General features: G+C 34.5%; 1 protein-coding gene across 1 annotated transcript; it reads left to right on the top strand.

Moving 5' to 3' along the window:
* On the top strand, nt 1-840 carry LOC120145963. Its single transcript, XM_039159650.1, has one exon. The coding sequence runs from the start codon at nt 1-3 to the stop codon at nt 838-840; it is 840 nt and encodes a 279-aa protein (XP_039015581.1).
* The last annotated feature ends 16,576 nt before the right edge of the window (nt 841-17,416 follow it).

Raw genomic sequence — 17,416 nt, forward strand, 5'->3', positions numbered from 1 at the left:
ATGTTAAATGAGCTATGCCCTCTTTGTGTTAGTGAAGTGGAAACCGTAAACCACCTTTTGTTCTCTTGCAGAAATTCATGGGCATTATGGATGAAGTTTGTAAGCTTCTGGAACCTCTCACTGGTGCTTCACGATAACCCGACCGCCGTTATCATTGCATGGCATGAGGTTAGTTTTTCCTTTCCGGTAAACTCCATTTGGCATCTAATCCCTGCTGCTATATTGTGGTCCATTTGGTTGTACAGAAATGAATTGGTGTTTCAAAACAAAAGAATGGATTTGCCGCAATTATTCTTTGTTGCTAGATTTCACCTTGCTTCTTGGTTCAAAGCGAAAAACCAAGAGATTGCCATATCTTTGGAGGATATAGTGTTGTCTCCACCTGTGGTTGATAAATATTCGAATAATAAACTAAGGTCTCCACTAGTGGTCTGGAAAGCCCCTCCTGTGGGGTATATAAAGATTAACGTGGATGGTGCCATGCCAGTTTCGGGGCTGAGAGGTGGAATAGGAGGGTTACGCAGGAATGACAGAGGAGTATGTTTGGGGACGTTCTCAAAAAGTATTGGATTCGGGACTCCCGTCCTCGCGGAGCTGCTTGCGATAAAGGTTGGGTTAGAAGCCTTCCTTCAAGCGGGAAACAACTCCCCGTTGCGAGTCATAATGGAAAGCGACTGTAAGGTGGCCGTGGAGTGGGTTCTTAATCAAGGGAGCTGCCCTGCTTGCTTCTCCGAGCTAGTTAAAAGTATTGATACGGTTTTGTCTTGTTTTTGTGTTACTATTCGCCACATCCCTCGAGAGTGTAACAGGGAGGCTGATGCCTTGGAAAAAAAGGGATAGGGTAAGTGAATGAGTCAATGTTATGATTGTAATCGGGTGGTATTATGTTTCCTTTGAGTAGAGCTTTTGGTGTAGTTTCAATGATATTGGGCACTTTGTAAACTGTTTCTGATTTAATAAAATTTAGGGGCACTTTTTCCTTCTTCCGTTATCTGGTCTCCTGGTATGAATGGGTTTTTAACGAGGCCCACACTTCTATAAAAAAAACAATACTAAACAAATATTTATTCCATGTTTTTTTACAAGATGAAAAACAAACATTCCCGGAAGCCGATGAATATAGTGATCGTCTGTACATTAACAGTTGAACATTTCAGTGGAGGTCGGAAGCATGGCAGGCTGATTTGAACCATGGCATTGCCAAGACTGAACTATTGTGGGTTCATTAGTGTCAACAATTTGATCCCAAAAGCTTCTTCCTGTCTGATTCATAAAATTCAATTGCAATAATTCCATCTGAGTTTGCATCATTTCCAGCTTCCTTAAATATTGATCCAATTCCATTTGTTGAACCTTCAAAGCCTTGTTTTCAGACTCCAAAGCAAGTCTTTTGCATTAAAACTTTGTATCTGTTACTGTTTTCATGAATTTCAATCTTCAATGATGCAATTTTGGTTACCGAATGTTCCAAGAGCTTTTGCTTCTTCATTTGTGACCGTCGAGCCGAAACTCGGTTCGATATCATCCGTTTTCTCTTCTTTTCGTCTACATTCATGCCTCGTCGGCCTCAGACATCAAACTCGTCATCGGCGTAACGTTGGACATTTTTTGCAGATCAACCCAAGATGGAAGAGAAGACATAAAACCAATGAAGAATGACAACCGAAATTGAATGAAAGAAAAGAGTATGTGAGAATGATGAGAGGCAGTTCATATCACAAATAGAAGGAAAGGCAGTTCATAGAAAAGTTCGAGAGATTCAAGGTTGAAAACAAAGGGTCATATATATATATATATATATATAATATAACAAAGAGATTATCTTAAAAATATGTGTAGACACCTATTTTCGTCCGAGACATTAAGGGTTCTATTTTTTATTATTATTATATAGTATATATAATAATAATAATAATAATAATGATTTCAAACGTAATTTTTAAAAGTATATAGTATATGCTTTGAAGTCGTATATTTGAAAATATATAATATATAGTTTTTAAAAACGGTTTTAAAGACGTATAATATATAATTTTTTTAAAAAACGGTTTTTGAAAACGTACAGTATATAGTCTTTAAAAATATTTTTAAAAAAATATAATATATAGTTTTAAAAAAATATAGTTTTAAAACGTATAATATATAGTTTTTAAAAAATATTTTTTGAAAACGTATAATATATAGATTTTAAAAAATATTTTTGAAAACGTTTAATATATGGTTTTTTTTTAAAAATATTTTTGAAAGCGTATAACATACAGTTTTTAAAAAATATTTTTGAAAACGTATAATACATGATTTTTAAAATATATATATATATATTTTTTAAAATGTATAATATATAGTTTTTTTTTAAATACTTTTGAAAGAAAATAATATACAGTTTTTAAAAATATTTTTGAAAACGTATAATATATAATTTTTCAAAATATTTTTGAAAACATATAATATATAGTTTTTAAAAAAATACTTTTGAAAACGTATAATATATGGTTTTTAAAAATATTTTTGAAAATGTATAATATATATTTTAAAAAAATGATTTTTGAAAACATATTTTTGAAAATATATTATTGGTCATTTTATTTATTTATTTATTTCATTTTATTTTTTATTTTTTATTTTTTATTTCATTTTTAGGTTCAAAGTGAAATCAGGTCTAGCAAGGGGGTAAGGGAGCCCAATCGAGTGCCTGACCCAGCTAGCCCAGTAAGGCCCAACCAAAGCAGGCCTGATTTGAACTGTGACCTGAGCCCAGCTGCCTGACCCAGAAGAAGCTAGGGTTTAGGGTTTCGTGTTTAGCACCAGTGCCACAAGACCGAGAGCCGTTGGATCTGGCCCTTTGATCCAAAGGCCAGGAAGCATCAGGAGCAGTGCGTGAAGGGCACACGCCAACGTGGTTACCAACCGGCCGAGATTCCTGGTCAAACGACCCGGAACTTAAACATCCCGGGATGGTCGGTCACACGAACGATCGAACGACCCAAAAATAATAGGAACGAGGGAAACAGGTCATTGGGAGCGGAAACAACAATCACCGGCGGTGGGGTATAAATACCCCCCACCCAATTGTCAAGGACACAACGATAGCCACGAAAAAACCCAGCAAACAATAGCAAAAAAATACCAGGAGAACCAACAAAAAAACACAGAAACCATCACCGAAAAGAGCATCGAAGCAACAAAAAAAAAACGACGCAATATCCAGTACTTGGCATAAACAATCGAGCAAAAATACACGAAAATAGTGTAACAAAAAACAAGGAAAGCATCGGAATAGGCCCGGGGGAAGAACGATCATCAAGAACAAAGGAGCTTCGACGGAAATAGGTAAAAAATCGAATCTTTCACCTTAGATCTACGCCTTATAGGGGTCTTTTAGTGAATTTGAGGTTCAGTTTTGGCGTTAGGGTAGTGTGAAGAATATTTTGGGTAAGTTCTTAGGTTTTTGCCCACTGGTGATGGCAGTCGGAGCGAAAGTCAGCGCGGCGGGGCTTCGCCGGAGTGATGATCGACCATAGGTCAATTTGGGGGAAAGTGTAGAGAGAGTTTTGAGAGAAATGAGAGGGTTTGTTTTTGGGAGAAATGAGTGAAATGTTATTTTTTTTTATTTGGGGAGTATTTATAGGGAGGGTCATTATGTAATTATGAAATAGTTAAATTATTTCCGTAGTCCCTAAAGGTTTGATGAGTAGTTCATTTTAGTCACCTATTGTAAATTTACCCTCGAATTTTGAATTAATTTAATTTAGTTCATGTTTGTATTTCTTATATTTTGCAAATTGGCCTATTAACTTTCATTTTTCTTTTGCAGCTTTCAATTAACATCAATTCAACCCTTAACTTTTAATTTTTTCCATTTTAATTCTTTAATTTGAATTTTATTTTATTCCTTTTATTTACTTATTTTTATTTACTTTATTTCGATCTTAATACTAACTCTTTGTTTTTTTTTTGTTTTTTTACTTCATTTGTGATCTTTTCAGTACAATTTTAATTTAACAAAGGTAAGTAACTCGAATCAAATTTCAATTTTTAATTTAATTTTTAATTTTCACAATTAAGATAACCAAGAAACTAAATTAGTACCAAAAGGGCAGTACGGGGTGCTAATCCTTCCTTGACTGTAATCGACTCCCGAATCTGATTCAATTATGGTAAAAACACAGATCAAGTAAAATAATATCCAATCAACCTAATTTTAAATGATCGGAGGTGGCTCCATCACATCGAAATTAAGTCGGAACCCGATTCTGGGCCCACCCGAGGGAAGGTGTTACTACAGCTAGGCGACTCCGTTGGGGACAGGTAAGTGAGTCAGGCTAAAATTAATTTTCGGTTGTCTTTTTAAGTCAAAATTGTAAGTTTAAATTTTAATTTAACTTGTCGACCTTTATTCTTCATCTTTGATTATTATTTTTCAAATAAATAGATGTGCTGATGTTTTCTAATGATTTCAGCTTTTCAAAAATTCATCTCAAGCTCTATACCCGAGCTCCAAACCCTTTAGTAAGTGGAGGTGAAAGTGATGCCTTCGTGGGAATTTATTCTTTGTATAGGCCTAACAAGTAACCTTCGGGATTCATATACCTTATGTCTTCGTGTGATTTATTCTCCGTACAGGCATAAGGGAATGTGTCATCTCGAGTTTAACTCAGTACACATAAGCTTGTAATGGGCTTAGGACTGAGGGTTTGGCAAGCCCAAGGGGCACCAGCAAAGAGAACTTGGGTAACTTTTTTTTAGAACATAAACTGGGAGATTTGCAAGGAATTAGAGCCCACCCCGAAACTCCATTTCAAAAACCTAGGATGCTTGAGTTATTTCCTGTTTTATTTTCTGTTCAAAGCATGTGAACTAGAAAAATATGTGGTTAGGGTGTGCTCAAATATTAATATACGAGATAGAAATCATGTATAGGTAAGAATAAAAGCATGTGGGGGTAGATATCATGTAGGGTAGGAATTTTTACTTTCATTATTATTTTGATTATTATTTTTTATCTTACTAACTTGTTTCCCTTTCATTTTTTTGTTTTCTTTTATTTTATCATTTGCATCATCTAATAGAGGTGACTGATTCACAAAAAGTGTTCGTTAAACACAAATAATTTGCATTAATGGACAAAGGGGTTGTAATGCAAGAGGTGAAAAAAGCAGAGATCCGGCTATGGTCAGAAAATACTCAGAATAAAAAGGGAGACAGTCTGCAAGGCAACTATGTGTCAGATCTGGTTGGTTATGCTTCTGTCAGCCTTAAGCAGAATGATGTTCAAGAATTGCAGAGCATTTTGGACTGTTGGAAAAGCGACCAGAAACGAAAATTCTACCAGCGATATGGTGATATTTCACTTCTACTCTATGTCAAGATAGATGAGCCCCTAATCTGAGCCTTAGTACAATTCTGGAATCTGGGTTATAACTATTTTACATTTAATCAAGAAGACATGGTACCCACAATTGAAGAGTATACGACTTTACTACATTGTGAAGGAATCAGAATTAACCAGGTCTACACCAAGCATATCAAAGGTCAACTTTTCAAGAATGGGTTGTCAAATGTTGTAGGGGTAGATAAAAAGTGGATAACTGACCGTATTCAGCACAAGGGTAAAGGAGAGGAAATTTCTTGGACCCAAATCAAGCAACTAATGAAGAATCACCCAGATGAATGGAAGGTGATAAACCTTTTTGCACTAGGTCTCTACGGCTTAGTTATCTTCCCAAAAACTTTGGGATTCATCGAGGCGCCTGTGGTGGAACTATTCGAACAACTCACGAAACGAGTGAATCCAACACCAACAATATTAGCCAAAACTTTTGATTCACTCAGACATTACAGAAAGACTGGTGGAAGAAGATTTATAGGGTGCACACAACTTCTTCAAGTCTAGATCCATAGTCACTTCTGGAAGACAAACGGGATTTCTTACTGCCGATTCAGGACCACTTACTCTCCTTTGGGGGGATTCCTTACATTAAAGTGGCAATAAGGCATCCCAAAAGAAAAATGGGTAAAGGTATTCACACACCTTAAAGATAAGAACATTACCTGGAGAGCCCATTGGTTAACCCATAGTGACATCCTTTATCGATGTGGAGACTTAGAAATCATAATGTTACTTGGATTATGGTGAGGAGTCGGATATTCTCCACTTTTGGCACTTCGGCAGTATGGGGCACGCCAGTTTGTCCCAACTGCACATAGAATATTTTGATCAGAATTTCCATACCATGAGGACAACTACAAGTATAATGTCAAAGATGTAGCTGAGTCATGGAAGAAGATATTATGTATGGATGTCGTGGCTGCTAAAGACATGCTTACTCCAGATTAATTGAAATGGTAGAAGTTAAGAAAGAATGACACCATTCTTGTACTAGATCATGAAGATACTCGGACCATAGAAAGCATCTTAAACCAGTTCCCTCCGAATTAGAGATAGCAAATAAAGAATTCGAAGCTAAAAAAAAGAGCTGAAACAAAGGCTAAGGGAACTCGAGGCAGAAAGATTCCAGTGGAAGTTAGGTGCTGATACTCAGAAGGATCGGGTAGACAGATTAAAAAAAGAACAGAAGAAATTTTGTTTTGAGTTGGAAGATTTAAGAAATGGATATTAGGAGCAAGTCCAGAGCAAATCCAGTCTGAAAAGATCTTCCGAATACTGGAAAGGTGAAGCCAACAACCTGAAAAGGAAGTTCGAAAGGAAAGATAAAAAAGAGACACTGAAAGAATAGTAAAAAAACTTCCCAAAGATGTTTCTTAGAACATCAACACCAGAACAAACGGTTGAATAATAAGGTAGTTGATCTGGAGAGGTCTCTTCAAAGACAGAAAGAACAAGATGGCAAAACCATAGCTGAGTTGGAGGCCATTGTGGACAAGTTTAAGAAACAAGCAAGTGAGCTTTAGATAGTTCCCTTTGATAGAGGATTTCAATGGTGTTTTCGTTGAGAGCAAGCTCAGCAAAGGGTGAAAGCCAGAGATATGGTCATTCGAGACTTCTTAGAGAAAGTACAGAAAGTGACACATCACTTGCATGGTTTGGCGAGAGAAGCTATAGTAGTCCGAAAAGGTATTCAGTCGATCACAGATGAAGGAATAAGACATGTCAACCTGTTAGAAGTCATTTGGGTTCTAGAGGACTTAGTCATAATGTACCTTTGAGATGTTTTAGTCTCTTAAGAAATAACACTTTTGTCCCAATAAAAATTATTTTTAATCACATACGTAATTTTGGATCAGTGCCACAAAAATTTCATACATCATGCATTTTTACACACTTTGCATTTGTTATTTTTCCCTTGATTTCTTTACATTCACATTAACTAACAGAAAATGTCTCTTAAAAAATGAACAAACACTTGACATACCACCCCAAGCATTGGATACACCATCTTCATAATACTCGTTCAAAGAAGAAGAAAATGGAAGCTAAGATTGCCCAACTTGAAGAGAATATGTTGAGGTTACAAAGGAAGCTTGAAGAAAAAATAAATCTGAATAATCAAAGCACTCTAGAATCAATCACTAAAAGCTAAGAATCTTTGGTTAATCAAATTATCGCAAAGTTATTCATGTTTGAATCAGGCAAGTACTCCTGGGGCAGGGACATCTAAAGGAGTAACTGTGCCACCTACCCCACAGGTGGTTATCTCATCAGGAATCCTACTAGGACTTCAAGGGGACTCATCCGCTGCAAAAGCACAAGCCTCGTCTGCTATAAAGTACAAACTTCTATATCCAATCCTCAAAATAATCTGGATGACTACCACATACCAGATTTAGATGAAGCAAATAGGCAAAGAAAATGGAGGAAAAAATCAAACAGGTGGATGATCTTTTATAAGGGTTAATAAATTGTTTTTATTCATAATCAATAAAAGATGCAGTTTCTTTTCCGACAAACATTTTTTCTTTCTTCATTTCTTTTTTCTTTTGTATTTAATTTTTCTTTATTCTGTCTGGGATACCTTTCTCTTGCATATACACATTTCTCTTCTCCCTTCCCTTTCAAGTCCCCATATATTGATGATGTAAACAATGGTGATTCTGACCCAGAGGTGGATTTTGAATAGCTCAATTGTCTTAGGGAAATTGATGAAAGTGACAATGAAGAAGAGTGCAATTTACCTTCTGAATTTTTAAGGATGGTAGAAAGAGAAGACAAGAAAGTATTGTCATATGAAGAGAAAATTGAAGTTTTGAATTTGGACACAGAAGAGGAAAAGAAGGAAGTTAAAATTGGAAGAATGCTTTTGTTTGAAGCAAGGAAAAGCTTGATAGACTTACTTCAAGAGTACAAGGACATGTTTGCATGGTCTTATCAAGACATTCCTGGGCTAGATATGGATATGGTAGTCCAAAAACTACCCATCAAGCCAGAATGCAAACCTGTCCAACAAAAACTAAGGGGCATTCTTCAAGTGGCCAAGTATCTGGAATATATGGTTAACATAGTGTCAGTGCCAAAGAAGGATGGAAAAGTGTGCATATGCGTCGACTACCGATACCTAAACAAAGCAAGTCCTAAAGACAACTTCCCCTTACCGCACATAGATACTCTGGTGGACAACACGGTAGGAATGCTTTATTTTCATTCATGGACAGATTCTCAAGATACAACCAGATTAAAATGCATCCAGATGACATGGAAAAAACCACATTCGTCACAATATGGGGAAATTTCTGCTACAAGGTGATGCCCTTCGGATTAAACAATGTTGGGGCAACGTACCAAAGAGCTATGGTGACCTTGTTTCATGACATGATGTACAAGGAAATTGAAGTTTATATTGATAACATGATTGTCAATGCAAAAACTGAAAATGAACATGTTGAGAATCTGAGAAAACTCTTCCAAAGATTAAGAAATTTTCAGTTGAGACTGAATCCCAACAAGTGTACCTTCGGGGTAACATCTGGAAAGTTATTAGGCTTTGTGGTTAGAAGGAAAGGCATCGAGATTGATCCAAATAAAGTCAAAGCCATCTAGAATTTATCTCCCCCATGAACACAAAAAGAAGTTCGAGGTTTTCTTGGTAGATTGAATTATATTGCATGGTTCATATCTCAGCTAACCAACAAGGGTGACCTAATTTTCCATCTTCTTCAAAAGAACAACTTTGGAACATAGGATGAGGACTACCAGACTGTATTCGAGCAAATAAAAGAGTATTTATCTCGCAATCCTGTCTTAATGTCTCCCATCCCAGGAAAAGTTTTATTCCTGTATTTTTCCATCTTTGAGAATTCAATGGGATGTGTCATGGGCCAACATGATGAGTCTAGAAGGAAAGAGAAAGTCATTTACTACCTGAGCAAGAAATTCACTGATTGTGAGGTTATATATTCACCCATTGAAAAAGTTTGATGAGCTTTAATTTGGGCTACATGAAGATTCAGACAATACATATTGTACCACACCACTTGGTTGATTTTCAAGTTAGATATGCTAAAGTACATGATGGGTGTGCCTGCTCTCTCTGGAAGGTTAGCCCGATGACATATGTTATTATCTGAATTTGACATCGAATATATGATCCAAAAGGTTATAAAGGAAAGTGACATATCTGACTTCTTGGCAAGCGGAATCTCTAAAAACTATGAACCACTAGACTTTGAGTTCCTATATAAAGATTTGATGGCCATAACTTTAGAAAAAATGATCACCTCCACATGTGACACCTGGAAAATCATTTCGATGGTGCATCAAATGCGTTAGGGCATGGCATTAGAGCTATCTTGGTCTCACCAAAAGGAAATCATTATCCGTTCACCATCAGATTCAACTTCAATTGCACTAACAACATGACAGGGTATGAAGCTTGTGTTTTAGGGATTCGAGCTACTATTGGACAAAATATAAAGACCTAACGGGTATATGGAGATTCTGCCTTAGTAATCTATCAGCTTCGAGGAGAGTGAGAGACAAAAGATGTAAATGTAGTGGAATATTGAAAGCTCATACTGGATATACTCAAAGAGTTTGATGAAGTCACTTTCCATTACGTGCCTAGAGAAGAAAATCAAATGGTCGATGTCTTAGCTACCTTGGCAGCAGCATTCAAGGCTGGCGAGGAGTCTAACATGATGCCAATTGACATGCAGTCATATGAGTACCCGGCTCATTGTTACCAAATTAAAGAGATAAAAGATACCAAACCGTGGTACCACGACATCCTGTAATACATTAAGAGTCAAAGCTATCCAGAAGAAGCCACCGAAACTGATAAAAAAACAATTAGAAGGATGGCGGTCGGATATGTTTTTGATGGAGAAATCTTATACAAGAAAAGTCATGATCAAGTCTTGTCAAGATGTGTAGATACAGAAGAAGCAAAGATGATATTGAAGGAGGTACATGACGGAGTTTGTGGAACTCATACAAACATACATATGATGGAAAGACAAGTTATGAGATATGGATACTTCTGATCCACATTAGAGAGTGACTGCATGAACTATGCTAGAAGATATCATAAGTGCCAAATCTATGGGGATAAAATAAATGTTCCGTCTCACCCTATTCACATGATGATGGCACTATGGCCCTTTTCTATGTGGGGTATGGATGTCATTAGAAAAATCCATCCAAAAGCTTCAAATGGTCATTGGTTCATTCTTGTAGCAATTGACTATTTTTCCAAATGGGTGGAAGTTGTGTCATATGCCAGTTTCACTTATTCCACTATTTATAAGTTATTGAAAAAAGAGATCATATGTCAGTATGGATTACCCGAAAAAATCATTACTGATAATGCAACAAACTTGAACAACAAGATGATGGATGCTGCTTGTGAACAATTTAACATAAATCATCACAACTCTACTACTTTTAGACCGAAGATGAATAGAGCAGTAGAATGAGTAAACAAAAATATCAAGAAAATAGTAGAGAAAACGACCGAGACATACAAGGATTGGCACGAGAAATTACCTTTGGCTTTGTTTGCTTACTGAACTTCGGTACGAACTTCGACTAGTGAAACCCTATTTCCGTTAGCATATGAGATAGAGGCAGTTTTGCCTATTGAGGTGGAGATCTCGTCACTCCGGGTTTTGTCAGAAGTTGAACTGGATGATGCAGAATGGGAGAAAACTCGATATGATCAATTGAACTTAATAGAAGAAAAAAGGATGAAAGTCATTCATCATGGTCAACTCTACCAAAAACAAATGATTCGAGCACATAATAAGAAGGTGCGCCCAAGAGTATTCTGTGAAGGAGATCTTTTACTAAAGAGGATTTGGCCAATTCAAAAAGACTTCAGAGGAAAATGGATGTCAATTTGGGAAGGGTTTTATGTCGTAAAAAATGCCTTCTCCGGAGAGCACTGATCTTAACTAAAATGGATGGGTTGAAACTACCTAATCCCGTTAATTCAGATGTAGTCAAGAAATATTTTGTTTAGGGTAAAAACTCGAAAGGGCATCATAAGTTGAAACAAACAAAAAAATGTTTAGAGTGAAAACCTGAAAGGGCAGTCTAAATTGAAAAATAAAAGGAAAAACAAGAATGAAAAAATAAGGCGGTTCCAAGATGAAAACCCGAAAAGGGCATCTTGAGACCAAGTATGGATCCAAGTTGAAAACTCGAAAGGGTGGCTTGGATAATGATCCAGGATTCACGCATGGAAAAGGTACCGGGTCAAGGCAGTAAAGAAGTATGGCATCCAAGTCTTCTATAGACTTATCAATTCGGATGAGATTTGCACTCTCTCGAACGTTGTCACATCTTCGAAGTCCCCTTGACAGAAGTTGTACTCAAAAGTCATCTAACAGTTTGTCAGTTCAAAGGTGTCCGCATTGTCGAGATCTAGGGCATCTACTTGTATTTTTTTTATGTATTGACTTTTCAGAATGTTTTCCATGTACTCTTCGTTCTTTTTCCTCATAAATAAACATGGTCATTTCTCTAAAAAAATCAATTCCTTTCAAGCATATTAGATTGAATTAAAATAGGGATGATTTATTCATTTTTGAAAAGATAATTGTACATTACTGTACAAAGTTTTTTCAAAAGGTACAGGTGTTCGGAAGCTAATAAAGGTCCTTGCATCATACTCGAAAGAATGACTTGAATGCTAGTTTGTTGAAAAAAAAAGCATTGATTAAATCAAGACTAGAAGTAAAGCTTCTTTTTGCAAGTTCACAGAGTGTATATCGGGTCAAAACCCATTGAAGATCAGAGGATCTAAAATCAAGAATCGGAAATCCAAGAGTGGCGAGAATCAAGACTGACGGCAAGAGATTGATATTTCTCTATAAATCCTAAAATAACATAATGTTGCATATGCATTTTAGGCGTACATAAGAACCTTGCATCCATAGCATCGTATATATGTGTAATTTTTCATATTTATGTCAGAGTCAATTTCAAGACTACTGAATTCGAATGAAACTCAAAATTAAAAACAATGCAGTCTATCCAAGTTAGATTTCAACTTCACAATAAAGGATATCTGACCCAAGGCAAATTTATTCAATCTAGTCTCAACTTCACAATGAATGAGACACTCACGATTTCAACTTCACGAAGAAGGATATCGCGCCCAATAGATCGACTTAATTTCACAACAAATGAGTCATCTGCAACAACCATAAACTATCTCCCAGCCTAATTTACAGCATAGCTCAAGGCGAGAAGGGTTATCTATCAACGAAAACCTTCAAGTTCGATTCCATTCAGCTCAAGGGTATGTCAATCGCATGGTAGCAACGAGGAACTACTTTCCAGTCGAATTTTCAAACCGAAGTCTTTAAGCCAAGAAGAAGACCAAGGTTGACTACGATTTGGCAATAAGAAGTCATTTCCAGTTCAAATTTCGAACTAGATTTCAACTTCATAGAGAATCATATAATGCTCAAAACATCAAAGATAAACTTAACTTCATGACGAGTGAGCCACCCGTAATTCAGCTCTACAGCAATAAGCCATTAGAATTTTTAAATCGAATTTCAACTCCGCGACGGAAGATATTTGATAAGAGAGTCGACATACATTGAATCAGATTTCAATCACAGAGAAATATATTAGACTCATAGAAGCAAATTCATTTTTGGACTTTCTTCTTACCGAACGAAAATTTGTGTCCTTCTATCTTTGCCCTTTTTTTCGTTACACGATAAATGGGCAAAGAGGGGCAGCTCTAGACACTTATTTTTGTTCGGGACATTAAGGGTTTTATTTTTTATTATTATATAGTATATAATATATATATAATAATTTCAAACATAATTTTTGAAAGTATATAGTATATGCTTTGAAGTCGTATTTTTTAAAACATATAATATATAGTTTTCTTAAAAAATTGTTTTGAAAACATATAATATATAGTTTTTTAAAAATCAATTTTTAAAAACGTATAGTAGATAGTCTTTAAAATATTTTTTTTAAAAAGTATAATAAATAGTTTTAAAAAAAATATAGTTTTGAAAATGTATAATATATAGTTTTTTAAAAAATTGAAAAATCATAATATATAGTTTTTTAAAAAATATTTTTGAAAACGTATAATATATGGTTTTTTTTAAAAATATATATATTTTTAAAAACGTATAATATATAGTTTTTAAAAAAAATTGAAAAAGTATAATATATAGTTTTTAAAAAATACCTTTAAAAACGTATAATATATAATTTTTAAAAATATTTTTGAAAACGTATAATATATATTTTTTTAAAAATACTTTTGAAAACGTATAATATATATTTTTTTAAAAATACTTTTGAAAACGTATAATATATAGTTTTTAAAAATATTTTTGGAAACGTATAATATATATTTAAAAAATTGATTTTTGAAAACATATTCTTTTGAAAATATAATATTGGTTATTTATTTATTTATTTATTTATTTCATTTTATTTTTTACTTTTTATTTCATTTTTAGGTCCAAAGTGAAATCAGGTCCAGTAAGGGGGTAAAGGAGCCCAACAGGGTGCTTGACCCAGCAAGCCCAGTAAGGCCCAACCGAAGCAGGCCTGATCTGACTCGGGATCCGAGCCCAACTGCCTAACCCAACAGAAGCTAGGGTTTCGTGTTTAGCACCAATGCCGCAAGATCGAGAGTCGTTGGATTTGGCCCTTTGATCCAACGGTCAAGAAGCATCAGGAGCAGCGCGTGAATGCCACGCACCAACGTGGTTACCAACCGGCTGAGATTCCTGGTCAAACGACTCGGGACTGAACCTTCCCATGATGGTCGGTCACACGAATGACCGAACGGCTTGAAAATAATAGGAACGAGGGAAACAGTCCGTTGGGAGCTGAAACAACAATCACCGGCGATGGGGTATAAATACCGCCCCACCCAATCTGTTAAGGACATAATGGTAGCCACGAAAAAAAACCCAGCAAACAACATCAAAAAAATGTCGGGAGAACCAACAAAAAACACATAGAAACAATCACCGAAAAGAGCGCCAAAATAACAAAAAATCACCACGCAATATACAGTACTCGGCAGAAACAACCGAGCAAAAATATACGAAAATAGCGTAACAAAAAACAATGCCAGCATCGAAATAGGCCCGGGGGAAGAACGGTCATCAAGAACAAAGGAGCTTCGACGGAAATAGGTAAAAAAAATTGAATCTTTCACCTTAGATCTACGCTGTTTAGGGGCCTTTTAGGGGATTTGCGGTTCAGTTTTAGCGTTAGAGTGGTGTGGAGATCATTTTGGGTAGGTTCTTAGGTTTTCGGCCACCGGTGGTGGCGGTTGAAGCAGTGGTCGGCGCTGCGGGGCTTCACCGGAGTGATGTAGGCCGATTGGGGGAAGTGTAGAGAGATTTTAAAGAGAAGGGAGAGGGTTTGTTTTTTAAAGAAATGAGTGAAATGTTATTTTTTGTGATTTGGAGAGTATTTATAGGGAGGGCCATTGAGCAATTACGTAATAGTTAAATTATTACTCAGTCCCTGAAGGTTTGATGCGTAGTTCATTTTGGTCACCTACTGTAATTTTACCCTCGAATTTTGAATTAATTTAATTTAGTCCCCGTTTATATTTCTTATATTTTGCAAATTGTCCTCCTAACTTTCATTTTTCCTTTGCAGTTTCAATTAACATCAATTCAATCCTTAACTTTTAATTATTTCCACTTTAATTCTTTAATTTGAATTTTCTTTTATTCATTTTATTTACTTATTTTTTTATTTTTTATTTACTTCATTTCGATCTTAATACTAACTCTTTTTTTATTTTATTTATTTTTTGCTTCATTTGTGATCTTTTTAGGACAATTTTAAATTTTAATTTAACTTTTAATTTTCACAATTAAGACAACCAAGAAATTAAATTAGTACCGAAAGGGCAGTATGGGGGTGCTAATCCTTCCCTGACTGTAATCGACTCCCGAATCCGATTTAATTCTGGTAAAAATGCAAATAGGGTAAAATGGTATCGATCAACTTAATTTTAAATGATCGGTGGCGGTTCCATCACATCGAAATTAAGTCGAAACTCGATTCTAGGCCCACCTGAGAAAAGGTGTTACTACAATATGAAAAAAGAAGAAGAATATCTACCAAAACAAATCAATCACAGTTCCATTTCTATATTTGATTTTTAATGTTCGAATCAAATGTACACTGCAAAGTTGTTAATCAAACGGTATACCAAAACATTGAATTTGTGTAGATTAAGGATTAACGAGTTTCAATTTTCTGTTTAATTTTATTTCCAAATTTGTCTTCGGTTTCTAATTTAACAAAATTTGAGATTTAATATTTTATAATTGAAAGTTATAAATTAAATATCTCTCTTTTAATTAAGATTTTAATCTAGTTATTGAAATTATTAATATATTATATTATAATTTGTTTATTATAAAAGATATTTATTGTCTTTATAATAATTTGTTTTCAAAACCCATTGTTGTATTTTTGAAAAAAGATTGATTGTGTCAATGATTGGATTTAAATTTTGAATAGAAATAAAAGATTTTAATTTATAATTTTTTAATTATAGAAATTAAATCTTAAATTTAATTTAAATACAAGTAGAAATGGGTTATATTGACCTAATTCATATTTTAAAAATAAATTAATTTACTTCCTAATCTACTTTGTAAACAAAGGAAATGAACAATGATTTTCCCATTTCTTTTTTCCACACCGGACAATAGGATAAGACTTGTTGAAGAAAATAAAAATCTTGGTGCAGCTATCAATTGAAAATTCATAGTACTGTAAGATAAGGCGATTAACATTTTTCTAGCAAGTAAATTTGGTCTGATACTTAACTTAAAAAAAATTCATCTTTGTGTCCTCACATTTTTTTAAAGTTATGAATTTTAAATTTATTGAGAGTATTTTTTCTTTCCTTAGAGTTTTTCCTTCTCCTCCCCTTCTAAATATGATTAGAATTAAATTTAAAATTTATTAAAATATATATATAATCTGTGCAGATGAAATTGCTCGAATTTGAATCCTCTAAAAAGAATATTAATTTTTTCCCTAAGATTGAGACCACTTAATGAGTTCAAATAAAAATAATAAAATAAAGATACGATGAAAAATAGATATATTAAAATGAATCTCAAAACTTAATAAATAGTATGAATATGTTTTGTTATGTATTTGTGTTTTAGATTCGTGGGACCTTCAATAAGCAAGCTCACCAGCTTGCCAACTTATCCGTTTCTTTTCATGATGTTTATCTTTTAGATGTAATTTTGAATATTTTAAGTGATTAATAATTTTATTGATTGATTGGTGTTGCATAATGAGTTTTATACGGTGATAGAGGTGGCCTTAACCGAACATTTTCAACATCTGGTTGCCTGATTATCCTTGTAAATTAGCAAGACAAGTTCTGAAGGAAGATATTTGTGCCCAATGTTAGGATTTGTGTTTGAATGGGAGATTTCTAAGAATATAGTATCATAGCCTGGTGCTTTTACACTGACATGCACAGAACTGAACCGTTGAATGATGGCCTTTAATATTAGGTGAAATATTATGTTTTTGGGTACTATTCCTTGTTCTCATGAACTTCACTAGTGGATGATGAAATTTAAGAAGGCTGCTTTTACATTTAATTCTTTTAAGATGGCCTGCTGCTTTATATTTGCATGATGCTATTAATTCCGCAGCTTCAATCACACAAACTTTAAGTGGAGAATTAGCCCGTTTTATAGGGTTTTTTCTTTTCTTTTTTTTTCTTTTTTTAACTTTTATTATTCGTTCTTTTAAACTCGGCTTTTTTTTTATTGTATTAAGTAAAATATGATAAGATGAGGCAAAATGAAGCTTGTAGTTAGTGGTTGAATGGTCATGGCACAGCCACTTGAATACATAAAATGAAGAGAAAAACAAAAATGTGGCTGACATTAGGGAATATCTGCAAAACCATTGACGTTTTAGACGTTAATTGTGTTTTCTTTTTTTGGATTGTGATTTAAAGTTCAGCTG

Source organism: Hibiscus syriacus, unplaced genomic scaffold (assembly GCF_006381635.1).
Source record: "Hibiscus syriacus cultivar Baekdansim isolate YM2019G1 unplaced genomic scaffold, ASM638163v2 tig00110895_pilon, whole genome shotgun sequence".
NCBI classification, from domain to species: Eukaryota; Viridiplantae; Streptophyta; class Magnoliopsida; order Malvales; family Malvaceae; genus Hibiscus; species Hibiscus syriacus.